Source organism: Trematomus bernacchii, unplaced genomic scaffold (assembly GCF_902827165.1).
Source record: "Trematomus bernacchii unplaced genomic scaffold, fTreBer1.1, whole genome shotgun sequence".
In the NCBI taxonomy this organism is placed as follows: domain Eukaryota; kingdom Metazoa; phylum Chordata; class Actinopteri; order Perciformes; family Nototheniidae; genus Trematomus; species Trematomus bernacchii.
In genome coordinates, this window is record NW_022987823.1 from 70579 (window position 1) to 86437 (window position 15859).

At 39.7% G+C, this 15859-nt stretch overlaps 1 protein-coding gene across 4 annotated transcripts in view; it reads left to right on the forward strand.

The window, feature by feature from the left end:
* The window catches only part of scarb1 (scavenger receptor class B, member 1), a 30022-nt gene extending 15671 nt beyond the window's left edge, over positions 1 to 14351 (forward strand). For 2 of the 4 annotated variants that reach the window (XM_034151654.1, XM_034151653.1), the window contains exons 9-14: positions 7033 to 7106; positions 7253 to 7304; positions 7838 to 7984; positions 10630 to 10680; positions 11730 to 11796; positions 13623 to 14351. In XM_034151654.1, the coding sequence (XP_034007545.1) occupies positions 7033 to 7106; positions 7253 to 7304; positions 7838 to 7984; positions 10630 to 10680; positions 11730 to 11796; positions 13623 to 13630 (399 nt within the window). In that variant the 3' untranslated portion in view covers positions 13631 to 14351. The remainder of the gene's footprint in view (positions 1 to 7032; positions 7107 to 7252; positions 7305 to 7837; positions 7985 to 10629; positions 10681 to 11729; positions 11797 to 13622) is intronic. The other 2 variants (XM_034151656.1, XM_034151655.1) reach the window with 2 other exon arrangements.
* The last annotated feature ends 1508 nt before the right edge of the window (positions 14352 to 15859 follow it).

Sequence of the window (15859 nt, forward strand, 5' to 3'; positions counted from 1 at the left end):
GTCTGCTTGAAGGAAGTCCCCGTGTCACAGACAGATTATATGTTCAAAACCTCATCATGCACTTTTGTTATCGTCCTGATAGTCATTATCGTCTCTTATCATCTGGTTGCGTTGACCTCCAGCTGATTATAGCAGCGCACTGTTCCTGAGGCAGAGCTTCAGTTTTATTGCCGTACAATAACAGTAAAAGTGCACTGAAGTTATTTCAATGAACCTGACCTACTTGGTGATAAGATAATTGGTAATTGGGCTGTTTGGCCATAATTGCTGAGCAGATTTAACGTTGTATAATAGAGGAAAGATTCCAGGTCATCGAGATTACAAAAAAAGTTAATTATTAAGAGGAATCACTTATGGTGGTATTTTATCTCAAAGGAAAAACAGCATTATTGGAGGAAACGCTGCTGCTTATAACTAAATAACATAAATGATATTGCAGATCTGTAATAACAATAATACATTTTATTTATAGAGGGCTTTTTAAGGTACTTAAAGACACCTTAAATGGTCACATTAATCCAAACAACACACTTAAAATATACAAAATACAACAGCAAACTGTAGTTTACAATAAAAGAAAATATATATAATAATCAGAATCCAGTTTATTGATCTAGTATGTAAACAGAAATTTGACTTTATTATTTGTTTATCTCAATGTACATACACAGAAATACACAAAATCAATATTTGTATTTACAGATATAAATGTATATAATGTGTGGGTTTGTGTTTATACATAAATGCAAACATATGAATGTGTATTTGCACCAAACATATTCCTACTTTCAAATATTTCATGAGCCCAAATGTGTCCCTCTTCTTATTACAGGCTGTTGCACAAACTTTGGATCCATTTGTTCTCCAAATTAGTCACATTTTTAAAAGAGGCCAACATTTTTCCGCTTGGGAGGGACATTTTTTTAAAACTAAACAATGAGTTTATTCATTACAGCTGGCTCAAATTCAAATGATTTACAAAACAGGTAATTGGTTTCATAACAAAATACTGAAGCCCTGATATGAACCAGTGACAGCATGTTCAATATTTGTACGCCTAGAAACAAACAAACTAATGACAATTCAATCAGGAGAGACGGTTTTGATAAGAATATATATTTATTGCCAGGAATACACAAATGAATGTAGTGGAGTTTTGGCGATTAGGCCCCGTTGTGCGGGAGTATCATTCGGGAGGGGAGAACCGATCCAATGAAACCCCCCGGGGTGTAGACACTGGTGGTGGTGAATGGATAGTTGGGTTCGGTCTGAAGGGGAGGGGCTTAGCTTGACCCTGGTGGTGGTGAATGGATAGTTGGGTTCGGTCTGAAGGGGAGGGGCTTAGCTTGACCCTGGTGGTGGTGAATGGATAGTTGGGTTCGGTCTGAAGGGGAGTGGCTTAGCTTGACCCTGGTGGTGGTGAATGGATAGTTGGGTTCGGTCTGAAGGGGAGTGGCTTAGATTGACCCTGGTGGTGGTGAATGGATAGTTGGGGTCGGTCTGAAGGGGAGTGGCTTAGCTTGACCCTGGTGGTGGTGAATGGATGGTTGGGTTAGGTCTGAAGGGGAGTGGCTTAGCTTGACCCTGGTGGTGGTGAATGGATAGTTGGGGTCGGTCTGAAGGGGAGTGGCTTAGCTTGACCCTGGTGGTGGTGAATGGATAGTTGGGGTCGGTCTGAAGGGGGAGTGGCTTAGCTTGACCCTGGTGGTGGTGAATGGATAGTTGGGGTCGGTCTGAAGGGGAGGGGCTTAGCTTGACCCTGGTGGTGGTGAATGGATAGTTGGGGTCGGTCTGAAGGGGAGGGGCTTAGCTTGACCCTGGTGGTGGTGAATGGATAGTTGGGGTCGGTCTGAAGGGGAGGGGCTTAGCTTGACCCTGGATTCAGAGGGACAGGAGGTGAAAAGGGGGGGAGGGGGGTTGCGTCGAGTCACCTGAAATGACAGCTGTCAGAGGGGAGAGAAGATTTAAAGGTTTAGCGGAGCGCTGTGATAGGCTTGTGAGAATAGAGTGAAGTGATTGGTTAAGCTGGGGAGTGACGCCCCCGATCACTTATTGAGAGGAGAGAGAGTAGTAACATGGAAATAGTAAATGAATGAGTGGGGACGGTCTTCCTCGTTGAACTTGCGCTGAGCTTCATTTCTCAAATAATGACTTAGCAACTCGTAGTAAAAACTGAGGATCTGCAGCAGATCTTTTTTAATTGCTCTTCTTTGCACACATGTCCTAATTCCCCTGGATAAATGATATGCTTTCAATTCAATGTATTACTAGAACAGCTGTTTACATCATATATAACACTCAATCATAAATATTATAAGATGATTAAGCATGGATGTATAATAAGAACTGGATACAGCGTGGGAGGCGGGGTCTCGTTCTTTCCTATGAGAGCTGCTCATTGGCGCATGAGGACAAAATGGCCCAACTTTTGAGAGAGCGAAACGTCACAGATTACCCAGCATGCCTTGCTGCCAGAGCAGAAGAACCCGTATGTGCGCTCACAGAGCATGCGCCCCTTAAGCCCCGCCCCCTGAGCTCCCACTCTCGGCTCAGTAGAATGAATGGAGAGAGAAAATAAATCTAAATTCGGCTTTTAGTGCATTTTAGAACTTTAAGGACCGAATGATTCTAATAAGGGCTATCAAATAGTTCATACTGGGAAGTTTATTTAGTTAAAAAAAAATTATCCGCTGATTTACAGACGTCTCTTTCCCCATGTTAGTCAATGGGAAAAAGTCTTTCTGGGTGACGTCACGGACTGATACGGAAGTTGCAGTACCGCCGTTTGGACACAACGAATGTTGGGCACAGAGTCCGGCGCACTTCCTGGGGGCTTGGGATTAACATGCACTTGTTGGCGTCCATGTTTGTTTTGGTCCAAGAATATTTAATAGTTGGCCTCCATGTTTGTTTTGGTACAATTATAACACTTGCCGTCCATATTTGGTTTTAGGAAAGAACATGTTTTCAGTTGGCATTTGGGTATAATATATGTAATGATTGGCGTCCATGTTTGTTTTTGGAAACGAAACATATTGAAGTTAGTGTTCATTTTCACTTTGGTACAAGAACGTGTGACAGTTGCCGTCCATATTTGGTTTTAGGAAAGAACATGTTTCAGTTGGCTTCCATGTTTGTTTATTTTGGTATAATATATGTTATCGTTGGTGTCGATTTTTATTTTTGGAGAAGAACATTTAACACTTGGCGTCCATGTTTGTTTTTGGAAACGAAACATTTTTTTTTAATTTGGTGTACAAGAAAGTGTGACAGTTGGCCTCCCTTTCTTTTTGGTACAAGAACACGTAAAAGTTTTGCCCATGTTTGTTTATAAAGAAGAACATGTGACAGTTGGCGTCCATGTTTTTCTTTGGAAACCAACATATTACAGTTGGTGTTCATTTTCACTTTGGTACAAGAACGTGTGACAGTTGCCATCCATATTTGGTTTTAGGAAAGAACATGTTTCAGTTAGCTTCCATGTTTATTTATCTTGGTATAATATATGTTATCGTTGGTGTCGATTTTTCTTTTTGGAGAAGAACACGTAACACTTGGCGTCCACGTTTGTTTTTCGACACATAACATGTCACAATTGGTGTTCATTTTTTATTTGGTACAAGAACGTGTGACAGTTGGCACCAATGTTTATTTTCCAAGAAGAACCTGCATCCATGTTTGTTTTTGGAGAAGAAGTAGTTGACGTCAATGTTTGACCAAAAACAATCAGTGCAATCCAAGTTGTGCAGCTGGTGTTGTTTGTTGGGTTTTTGTTCTGCCAGATGCCAAGCTTTAGGTACAGACTCACAATACAAACAGGAAGCAGTGAAGGTCTGTCGTGAGACACTTCTTTTGAACTAAATCACGGGGGAGCTTTTCAAATCTTCTGAGAAAGTGTTCAACAAAGTGAACCCAGAAAACTTGCTTGCTTTAACGAGGATTAAGTGAATACTTCCTCTAAAAAACACACGGTATGTGACGTCAATCTCAAATGAACTGCTGAGGTAACGCTGCCAACTTAAGGCATCAAAGACATTTTTTGTGTTAGTGGTTTTTGCCTGAAGTATTGTAGTACAAATACTTTGTTAGTGTACTTACAGTAAGTAGATGTTTCTGGTATCAGTACTTTACTCACAAATACTGGAACTTTCTACTTCTCACTTGTTAAAACAGGCTTTAGTTTGAATGTGTGTTTGGTGGCGTGATCATTATTATTTAGAGTCATTGCGTGCCTATTGATTTGAACACGATCCGTGTATCCATCATTTCCTGGTCTTCTCTAAAGAAGAGGGACCAATGAAAACGTTGTCATGTTGCCGTTGTTCAGCATGGAAACATTCATTAGCTAACAATGACATTATTGTTCTATTAATATAAAGGGAGGTCAGGTACTCTTTAAAACAGCTGCTAGTTATGGGTACTTTTTACTGAAGTACATTTCAAAGCCCTCTTTACTTTCACTTGAGTAAAGAAGTTTAGTCAGTACTTCTACTTTCACCAGAGTATTTTTAAACACGAGTATCTGTACTTCTACTTGAGTAAAGGATGTGTGTACTTTGCCATCTCTGTGTTTAGGAGAAAGTACTTCTTACTGAAGTAATGTGAACTCTTATTCTTGATATTATTAAAGATATGAAGTGGCTTTCTCACAAAAATGCAAACTAATAAACATGACATGATACTTGTTAGACGCTTTTATCCAAAGCGACTTACATACTCAATACTGTGGACAATCCCCACACGAGCAATTTGGGGTGAAGTGTCTCAGGGACACAACGACATGCTGACTGCAGTGGGGTTTGAACCTGCTATCCCCTGATTCAAAGTTCAGCGCACCATCCACTGAGCCACAGCCTCCCAATAAACATATATTTCTGTAGTTATGAAACACTTCCTTATATTCTTTAAATGTATATGTTTATCATGGTTGTTAACGTCTTTAAACTTGACTTTAATGACAATTGATCGTTCAGTTTCAATATTGAAATGACTTAAAATTATAGGATATATAAAAGGAGGAGTTGTTTCGCCAGATTTGGTTTCTTTAGGCTCACAATTATTTAAAATCAGGTCTGAAAATGCATTATTTCTGAGAATATATAAATCCACTAAACCTTTATTTCTGGACAAATAATAATATTAAGAAGAATCTAAGGGATGAAACCCTCTGTAATGGTCTCACATGCACAGCACACACAGTGACATGTGCACCAGCTGGGCGTAAGAAAGTAGGTCTTAACTCTAACATTCCACTGAGTGATTCGAATTTAGTCAAGGAGTCTAGGATCAGTGGGCAGCTATTGTACAGCGCCTGGGGAGCAATGGGAGTGGGGGGGTTGTCCGGTGCCTTGCTCAAGGGCACCACGGCAGGGCCCAGGAGGTGAACTGGGACCTCTCCAAGTAGGGACTTGAACCGGCGACCCTACGGCTCACAGTCCAAGCCCCTACTGACTGAGCCACTGCCGGACCACAAAACCTTCACACAAATAAGAGACCTTTTTTACATATTTTAATCATTCCTTTTAATATAGTTTCCTGTGTCTGATCCTATTTACCATTTGTTGTATTTAAATACCTGTTATTTCCCCGCTCTGCTTTATGATGGTGGTGTTTGGGAGGCTCATGTTTTGTCATGTTTAACAGGATATCCTTTCTCTCTTTTATCTGTAAAAAACAAATGTTGTCTGGAGCTCGGGGACGTTTAATTTCCTGCAGGATCTTCAGCATATCTGATATCAGTTTTAGACTCACCAGCTGTGAAGGATTATTATTTATATTAAAAGGTTTTTTGCATTTAATTGGTCAATATATTTTCTACACTTTTTTTTAAAGGTCCCATGTCATGGCCATTTCCACTGATCATAATTCCATTGTTGAGGTCTACTAGAATAGATTTATATTGTTCAATGTTCCAAACTCACATTGGTTTCTCATACAGCATCTCTGTATAGTATGTGTATTCACTCTCTGTCCTAAACGGCTTGTTGGAGCTCCTGCCCCCCCCCCCCTCCTTGTGAGCCCACTGTGCTCTGATTGGTCAGCTCGCCCACTCTGTTCTGATGAGTCCACCACCGTTACAGCAGAACATCAGTGATTATGTGTTTGTTAGCAACCAGGAAATGACACCAGTAATGACAAACAGATGAGAATGCTGCGTGGGGTCTGGGTGCCGTGTTGGCGGGACGTTGCGCGGCTCGCTGCTCCGCCCTTTGAGGCTCGAGGAGCGGACAGTGTGAGCTGGGTTACTGGTGTCGTTTCCTGGTTGCTGCGTGGGGTCTACGAGACAGCGAGACACCGCGGAACTCAGCCTGAGCACACACACACACACACACACACACACACACACACACTCGTAGCCTGGCTGTGAGTGTGCTCAGGCTGAGTTCAGGCACACACACAAACTCACAGCCAGGCTACGAGAGTGTGTATGTGTGCTCAGGCTGAGTTCAGGCTGAGTTTCGCTGTGTCTCGCTGTCTCAGGCTGAGTTCAGGCTGAGAAATCCGCGGAGCTGCGGCTGAGAAAAGATAAGGGTGAGTGTGTGTGTGTGTGTGTGTGTGTGTGTGTGTGTGTGTGTGTGTGTGAGGAAGTCCGTGTAGCCGTTACGTCACTACGACCCAGGAAGAAAAACATGGAAAAATAAAAATGTCCAACGAGGCGTTCTGGGGCAGCATAGACAGGTCTTTTCTGTGTTAGAGTTTTACTCGCTACAGGGTGTACTTTGAGGGTTTGTGACTCTGCAGACCGGTTACATGCAGAGAAACCTTCATAACACACAAGGGGACGGGTAATAACCAGAAGAGCATGACATGGGACCTTTATGGCTTTGTGTTCAAGCCAAGCCAATAAAAAAATAAAATAAAATAAAACGTCCTTGAAAGAATCCGTCACATTTCCTTCCTCACTGCACTGTGTTGTAACATGGGAACAGTTTAATGTTCCTTTATGGTGGAGATTGAAATGCTTCCCAGTCATTTTTCTTTTTGAAGTGCACATTAAAGTCTGTTTTATTCCCCGTTTGTGTCTCTCCTCAGATGACGGGCGTTCCTCTGAACGTCTCCATCCGCCTGCAGCTCAACCTCTTCATGAAGACAGTGCCAGGAATCACGTAAGGAAATATTCCCAGATCTGCCATAATGCCATTAATGTGTGTCGAGTATTGTGTTTTTTATTTAAGCATTGTTTAATAAGACAATCTGGACACTTCCTGTTTGTATTGCCCTCTGTGAACCCTGGGATGTTGTTGTTTTTCAGAGAAACTGGCAAGATCGCTGACGTGGTGATGCCCATGATCTGGTTTGAGGAGGTCAGTTTAACATTATTAAAATATAGTAAAAAGTTATTATTAAGTGTATTTACATATCGATTTGTTACCATACACATGTGCCCTTTAAACAAGAAATATCCACTTTTCCATCCCATATTCTATCAGTGATTTATTATTGTGTTTGTGTATCATTTTTGTTCAGAAAATGTTGTATAAAAGCATTTGATGGTAGCCTTATTATATAAAATGTAATATTGAATAATCAATTTCTTGCACAATTAATATACATATATCCTGCATTATATTTGTTACTGGAAATGTGTGTTTCCACATGTATATTTTTCCTCATGAAAATATATATTTTTTACTTTTTAATGCTATTTCTATTTCAGAAATATTTTGGATTGTTTATTTCTTGTGTCTTAGTTAATCTTATTGACTCAAGTTTTTATATAAAATGTAAGAAATCAAGCGATAAGCATTGCATTATGTGAAAATAAAATGTTGAATAAATGTTGCCTTAGTATGACCCTGTGGCACGACATAATGTATATCATGTGTTATTTCCTCAGAGTGGGTATATCGACGGTCCGATCCTCTCCACCTTCCACACCAACCTGGTGGTCCTCCCAGCGGTGATGGAGTTCATGCAGTACGGCTTCATCGCGCTCGGCGTCGCCTCCATCATCATCGCCTCGCTGATGCACCACAAGTTCAAGGTAACGCTGAAACTAACCGGCACCCTGCTGTGACGCTTTCTAACGGCACGGCAACACACGCGCATGATCCCCCGCTAACGCAGAGGAAGAAAGAGCAAAAAAACACTGCATTCTTGTGGAATAAATTATAAGTTGACCCTTGGTTTTTTTAACCCGCTAGCGGACGGGAAGAGTGGCAGCATTTGTCTTGAATATAAGTATAAGACAACCTGAGTTTTTGAGTTAATTAAACAGTAATCAGAAGAAGTTTATGACGTTTGTCAACTGGGTTTTTTACTTTATTCTCAAATATATAATGTCTTGAAATATCCAAACTTTTATTGAAGCTTTTTAACGGCACGACGCACGGCAACACACACGCTAACACACACGCTAACACACACGCTAACACACACGCTAACCTGCTAACGGACAGGAGGAGAAGAGCAAAAAACACAGAATGTTTGTGTAATAAATGATAGGTTTACCCTTAGGTTTGAATGGAGTCAATTTAAGAAGAAATCAGAAAAGTTAATGACGTTTTGTCTCCTGAATTTTTTTACTTTATTCTTAAGATATAATGACTTAACTTTTGGAAAATATTATAGTTAATACTCAAGGTATCAATTTCAGGAACTACTTCTTGAAATAATACTATAACTCTATTTCTAAAATACCAAGGAATACTTCATGATGACATTTCCTCATAATATTTTGACCTGTTAGTGAAATATTCTGACTTTTTGGCCGTAGATATTTTGAGTAAAAGTAGAAGTACTCGGATCTTGTACTTGAGTAAAAGTAGAAGTACTCGGATCTTGTACTTGAGTAAAAGTAGAAGTGCTCAGATCTTGTACTTGAGTAAAAGTAGAAGTGCTCAGATCTTGTACTTGAGTAAAAGTAGAAGTACTCAGATCTTGTACTTGAGTAAAAGTAGAAGTGCTCAGATCTTGTACTTGAGTAAAAGTAGAAGTGCTCAGATCTTGTACTTGAGTAAAAGTAGAAGTACTCAGATCTTGTACTTGAGTAAAAGTAGAAGTACTCGGATCTTGTACTTGAGTAAAAGTAGAAGTACTCAGATCTTGTACTTGAGTAAAAGTAGAAGTACTCGGATCTTGTACTTGAGTAAAAGTAGAAGTACTCAGATCTTGTACTTGAGTAAAAGTAGAAGTACTCGGATCTTGTACTTGAGTAAAAGTAGAAGTACTCAGATCTTGTACTTGAGTAAAAGTAGAAGTACTCAGATCTTGTACTTGAGTAAAAGTAGAAGTACTTAGATCTTGTACTTGAGTAAAAGGAGAAGTACTCAGATGTTGTACTTGAGTAAAAGTAGAAGTACTCAGATCTTGTACTTGAGTAAAAGTAGAAGTACTCAGATCTTGTACTTGAGTAAAAGTAGAAGTACTCAGATCTTGTACTTGAGTAAAAATAGAAGTACTCGGATCTTGTACTTGAGTAAAAGTAGAAGTACTCGGATCTTGTACTTGAGTAAAAGTAGAAGTACTCGGATCTTGTACTTGAGTAAAAGTAGAAGTACTCGGATCTTGTACTTGAGTAAAAGTAGAAGTACTCAGATCTGGTACTTGAGTAAAAGTAGAAGTACTCAGATATTGTACTTGAGTAAAAGTAGAAGTACACAGATCTTGTTCTTGAGTAAAAGTAGAAGTACTCAGATCTGGTACTTGAGTAAAAGTAGAAGTACTCGGATCTTGTACTTGAGTAAAAGGAGAAGTACTCAGATCTTGTACTTGAGTAAAAGTAGAAGTACTCAGATCTTGTACTTGAGTAAAAGTAGAAGTACTCAGATCTGGTACTTGAGTAAAAGTAGAAGTACTCAGATCATGTACTTGAGTAAAAGGAGAAGTACTCAGATCTGGTACTTGAGTAAAAGTAGAAGTACTCAGATCTTGTACTTGAGTAAAAGTAGAAGTACTCAGGTCTTGTACTTGAGTAAAAGAGGGTAAAGCCTCACAGGTACGAACACAAAAGGTGAGTTTCAAGGCCTCTGTGACTCAGGATCGCACACTTTTTATGATCATATATTTTCATTTCATGTAATGGTTTCTTTGAACAGGGACAGAGAGCACATTAATGAACACTTAAGACAAATAATGCTTCAAGTGTAAATATGCCGGATTTTAGCTTTGAGCTAATTTCCATCCGTAGTCCCGTCACATACAACATTTAAGAACATGACATTTGTAAACATAGCAAAAATAAATACATGATATGCAAAAGAGCAAGAGGAGATACCCCTGTGTTAAAGAGCAAGAGGAGATACCCCTGTGTTAAAGTGCAAGAGGAGATACCCCTGTGTTAAAGTGCATTTAGCGGTGATTGCACGTCTGGCTGTTTCTCAACCATTCTTTGAGTTGACCTTTGAAACTATTGAGAGTGGGACAATCCCGTGTCTCAGTTGTTCCAGAATGAGCTGCCTTTAATGGAGAGGACATTTTGTCCAAAAGTGGTCCGTCTGCAGTAGACTTCACAGTCTCCTCTGGTTTCTGACCTAGTGCAGCGTCCAGGGTGCTTTCTGTGGATGAATTCCCCTAAGGGGGGAGGGGGGGAGGGGGGGGGGGGGGGGGCAGGGGGGCAGTCCATGTAAACATTTATAATAAAAAAAAGCACATACATATATATTTATAAGTTGGTTTTGATGTTTGCAGAGGGCTCGTACTAATGTGAAAATGACTTCCGAAGGACTGGACAACCCCGGGGTAAAACTGCCGGCTCCTAAAAAATCATAAAAATCCAATCAATTTCGCAAATATTTGATTTTAAGTTGATTTTATTTCACTGTGATTACACACTGCTTGATATTTGGAGTTCAGTTGATTTAAGTTTAGATAATCTTATCAGTGCAGTATGAATATTTTATCTATTTACATTTTTTATTTTGAGGAATAACATTTTATTTGTTGATTTTTAGCCACAATTTTGGAGATAACAATTATTTAAATAAAGTCTAATCAGTGCAGTATTAATATTTTATTTCTTTCCTTTTTTAATTTAATTTGAGTAATTTTATTTATTGGTTTCACAATTTTGGAAACATCTTATGCAGTTTAAAGAAATTAAAAACTATTATTTTAATTTGGAAAAATGCAAAAATGTGATGTGATAATGATATTACATTACATTTCATTTAGCTGACGCTTTTATCCAAAGCGACTTACAATCACCGATTACAGGGACATTCTCCCTGGAGTAACTAAGGGCTAAGTGCCTTACTCAAGGGCACACTAGTGGTGGTATTAAATTAAATATATTTTATATCCTACAAGTCTGACAGTACAAGCATTGTGAAAATGACTTATTTCACACCACTTTTAAATATCTTTACAGCTAAAAATGTGTGATTTAATTCAGTTAAAAAGCAAAGTTGCAGCTCAATGATTGCTCAACTCATTCCTAATGCACGTTAGATTTTAGAGCTTTTCCTGAATGATAATCAGTCCCTTCACAAAGCTGTGGACATCCCCTCTCCCCCCTCCTATCTCTCTCCCCCCTTTCTCTCCCCTCCCTCTCTCCCCTGGATTTAAACGTTGATGTTTAAACGGACGCAACTAACCAATCACGTTACTGCACGGTAAAATAAAAAATCCTTTGCATGAACTCTAAACTCTGCAAATCCACGATCTAAAATATTTACAGCTACAGCGGTTTTCACTCCTTAAACTTGAATCAAACTTGCAGCTTCTTGTGCATTTTATAATATTATTTCTTGGTATTGTCCGATTGGCTAATGTGTAAGGTGGTCTTTTAGGCGTCCTATAAAGAGTGGGCTCAAGGTGACCAAGACAAAAAGGAGAAATGTGACATACATAATGCAGGTGGGTGAAAACACACAGGTATATTTATTTATTGTTCTAAGTTTTTCATTGTTCTTAATATTATTATATATTTTTTTCTACTATTTCATTATTATTTTTTTCCCATTTAATAATTTCTTGTTTTTTTTTCATCCATTTTTCTCGTTTATTTCTATTTTATTTATTTATTTTTGTAATTTCTTTCTCCGTTGTTTTTCTTTTCAGTTTTTTTAGTAATTGATTTCCTTTTTTCTAGTTTTCTCATTCATTTTTTTCCAATATATGTGTTTCTTGTTTTTATCATTTTAATGTTTTGTCTTTTTCATTATTAATGACACAACTATATAATTAAAAAAATAAATACAAATATACATTTATAAATGCACTGTTCCGAAATGTACACCAGATGGACACACGATAAAGGAAATGTTCAAATTCGGCTCTGATCGTAACATCGGGCCGTTGGTGAGGGCATCTTAAGCCATCGTATGACCGCCGGTGGAGTTCCTCGGGCTCCGGCAGCAACTTCGTGAGCGGTGGCAAAATCTTTGGCATGCCAACAAATTGCCGAAGGACCTTTTGAAGGTTCATTTTCGTGTTGAATTCGTGTGTCCATGTTGCCCTTCATAAGGCCATCGTGAGGGCATCTTATCAAATTGTGTCATCTTCGTCTGATCATCGGGGCCATCGGGCATTTTCCGCCTCACGAAGACAATACGAAGGAAACAAGAAGCTGCCCGATTGTCTTAGGAAGGCAACACGACTACGTGAAGCCCTCGCAATGCCGTCGTGTAGCCATCGTGTTATAGTACAACTTGTGTTCTGTGAAACTGAAAAGGATATGACTTTGTTTTTGTTACGCTCGTTGCAGTTGTATGTCTTAAATGTAATTTAGGTTAACTTCCTGTTTTATTTAGATGCTTTCATTTTGAAGGCGAGTTTACGCTGTTGACAGGAAGTTGTTGTTGCTATGGAAACAACATGACGGAGGGTGTTTCTCAATCGCGAGTAAAGCTCCTTCAGAGCCACTATTTCAAGCATACTACGTCATCGAGTGCCGCTGAAGTACTGTTCCAATCTCCAGCATACTTGGAAATCTACCGAGCCCGGCGTACTCCGTTTGGAGAAATATCGAGGCTGCACATGAGTAGACTCCGCGGTCTTAAAATCCCCACAATGCTTTGCGCACGGACCAATTTCCCCAAAATCTGTGGATGTAAGGCGGGGCCTCTCATATGACGCACACTTGCTAGCGTGTTCCACACTTCGTTTTCCGAATGTCAGGAAGTATTCTTGACTCGCTTCTGAAGCAAGATGCTCGGCAGACATGTGCTACCAAGCAAGCGTACTCGAGATTGAGAAACACCCTGTGTGTGTGGTTCGGGTGCCATCGTGTGGCCTTCTGTAGGCATCGTACTTGCTTCGGCTGTCGACCAAGTTCGGGGCCATCTTCGTGCGAAATTCACAATTCCATATTCGTGAGTCCGCCTGGTGTCGATGTCGGGACAGTGTGACGCCCGCATTACCATTTACTCTCTAGGGACTGTTTTTAATTTCACTGTAACTGGCGTGTGTCAGATATCTCTGGTCTTTGAAAACTTCGACTGTTTTTGCAATGATGCTCATTTCTCAATTCTGTATTTTGCACTGAATGGATTAAAGTAATGTGTTGTTTATACAAAAGAAAACAGAACAGGTAGGGCTACATTTTACACTCTGTATCTTTGCTTCTTCTATTATCTTTCCAGGTTAAGGAGCCGCAAAAAAAACTGTAAAATCCTTCAGTTGTTTGAGCTTTTATTTGAACGTTCTAACACTTCCTCCGCTTTCTTCTTCTTCTGACACAGATAAATGAAGGTGAAGATGGCTGCACAGCAGATGAAAACCCAAACACTTCAACTGGAGAGAAAGACCCTCTGCTAAAGGACCACCACTGACACACACACACACACACACACACACACACACACACACACACACACACACACACACACACCAGTATCTTGAAACCCTTGGTGCTCGGCTCGTTGTATTTCAATGCCATATTTTTTACTTTTCTGTAAAGTTTATGACGCTCTCACTTTCACTCCGATGAACGTCTTCGGGGGTTCGAGACTTATTGTGTCTTTACGGCATAACAAGGTGAAGATGTCGCCACTTTAAATACGAAAAACTTTCACAAAGAAACCTCAACAACACTATTTCAAGAGTTCTCACTTTTCTCCGCTCAGTGTTCGATGGTCTGAAGCATCTCAAAGTGTTTTTGGATCAACGACAAGGGAACTACCGTGCAGAGAAGCTGTGGATGTTTACGACCAATGTGCCTTCATCAAGGAGAAAACACTGCTCTGTATTTCCTGTGCTTTGAGGACCTCAGAGTTTATTAAAAAAATGCAGACTGAAACACTGCTCTGTGGATCAGGGAGTCGAGCAGAGCGCACACATTCCTGTTTGTTTACTACTGTCTTCTGTAAAGGTGTGAATGCATTTTCTTGACGTGAATGATGTATAAAATATGAAGTGAATGACTGTAGAGAAACCTGGAGGTAATAAATGTGCCTTTTGTTTGAAATCTTGTGATTGAACGTGTGATTTCTGTTTCATCTGTGGCAGATATATGAAATGCTTTAATCTAGATTTGCAGTTCTGGGTATAGTTTTCATTCAAAAAGTGCTGTTGGTTCCCATTATTCCCTATTGCTCTAATAAGGTCAACAATAGGAGGCTTCACTTCTATTTCCAGTATGTAGTGTCTCTACTTTAAAGAGTCCTCTCCTGCTGATGTTCAGGTGTATATCAGTATGTAGTGTCTCTACTTTAAAGAGTCCTCTCCTGCTGATGTTCTGGTGTATATCAGTATGTAGTGTCTCTACTTTAAAGAGTCCTCTCCTGCTGATGTTCAGGTGTATATCAGTATGTAGTGTCTCTACTTTAAAGAGTCCTCTCCTGCTGATGTTCAGGTGTATATCAGTATGTAGTGTCTCTACTTTAAAGAGTCCTCTCCTGCTCATGTTCAGGTGTATATCAGTATGTAGTGTCTCTACTTTAAAGAGTCCTCTCCTGCTGATGTTCAGGTGTATATCAGTATGTAGTGTCTCTACTTTTAAAGAGTCCTCTCCTGCTGATGTTCAGGTGTATATCAGTATGTAGTGTCTCTACTTTAAAGAGTCCTCTCCTGCTGATGTTCAGGTGTATATCAGTATGTAGTGTCTCTACTTTAAAGAGTCCTCTCCTGCTGATGTTCAGGTGTATATCAGTATGTAGTGTCTCTATTTTAAAGAGTCCTCTCCTGCTGATGTTCAGGTGTATATCAGTATGTAGTGTCTCTACTTTAAAGAGTCCTCTCCTGCTGATGTTCAGGTGTATATCAGTATGTAGTGTCTCTACTTTAAAGAGTCCTCTCCTGCTGATGTTCAGGTGTATATCAGTATGTAGTGTCTCTACTTTAAAGAGTCCTCTCCTGCTGATGTCCAGGTGTATATCAGTATGTAGTGTCTCTACTTTAAAGAGTCCTCTCCTGCTGATGTTCAGGTGTATATCAGCATGTAGTGTCTCTACTTTAAAGAGTCCTCTCCTGCTGATGTTCAGGTGTATATCAGTATGTAGTGTCTCTACTTTAAAGAGTCCTCTCCTGCTGATGTTCAGGTGTATATCAGTATGTAGTGTCTCTACTTTAAAGAGTCCTCTCCTGCTGATGTTCAGGTGTATATCAGTATGTAGTGTCTCTACTTTAAAGAGTCCTCTCCTGCTGATGTTCAGGTGTATATCAGTATGTAGTGTCTCTACTTTAAAGAGTCCTCTCCTGATGATGTTCAGGTGTATATCAGTATGTAGTTGTCTCTACTTTAAAGAGTCCTCTCCTGCTGATGTTCAGGTGTATATCAGTATGTAGTGTCTCTACTTTAAAGAGTCCTCTCCTGCTGATGTTCAGGAGTATATCAGTATGTAGTGTCTCTACTTTAAAGAGTCCTCTCCTGCTGATGTTCAGGTGTATATCAGTATGTAGTGTCTCTACTTTAAAGAGTCCTCTCCTGCTGATGTTCAGGTGTATATCAGTATGTAGTGTCTCTACTTTAAAGAGTCCT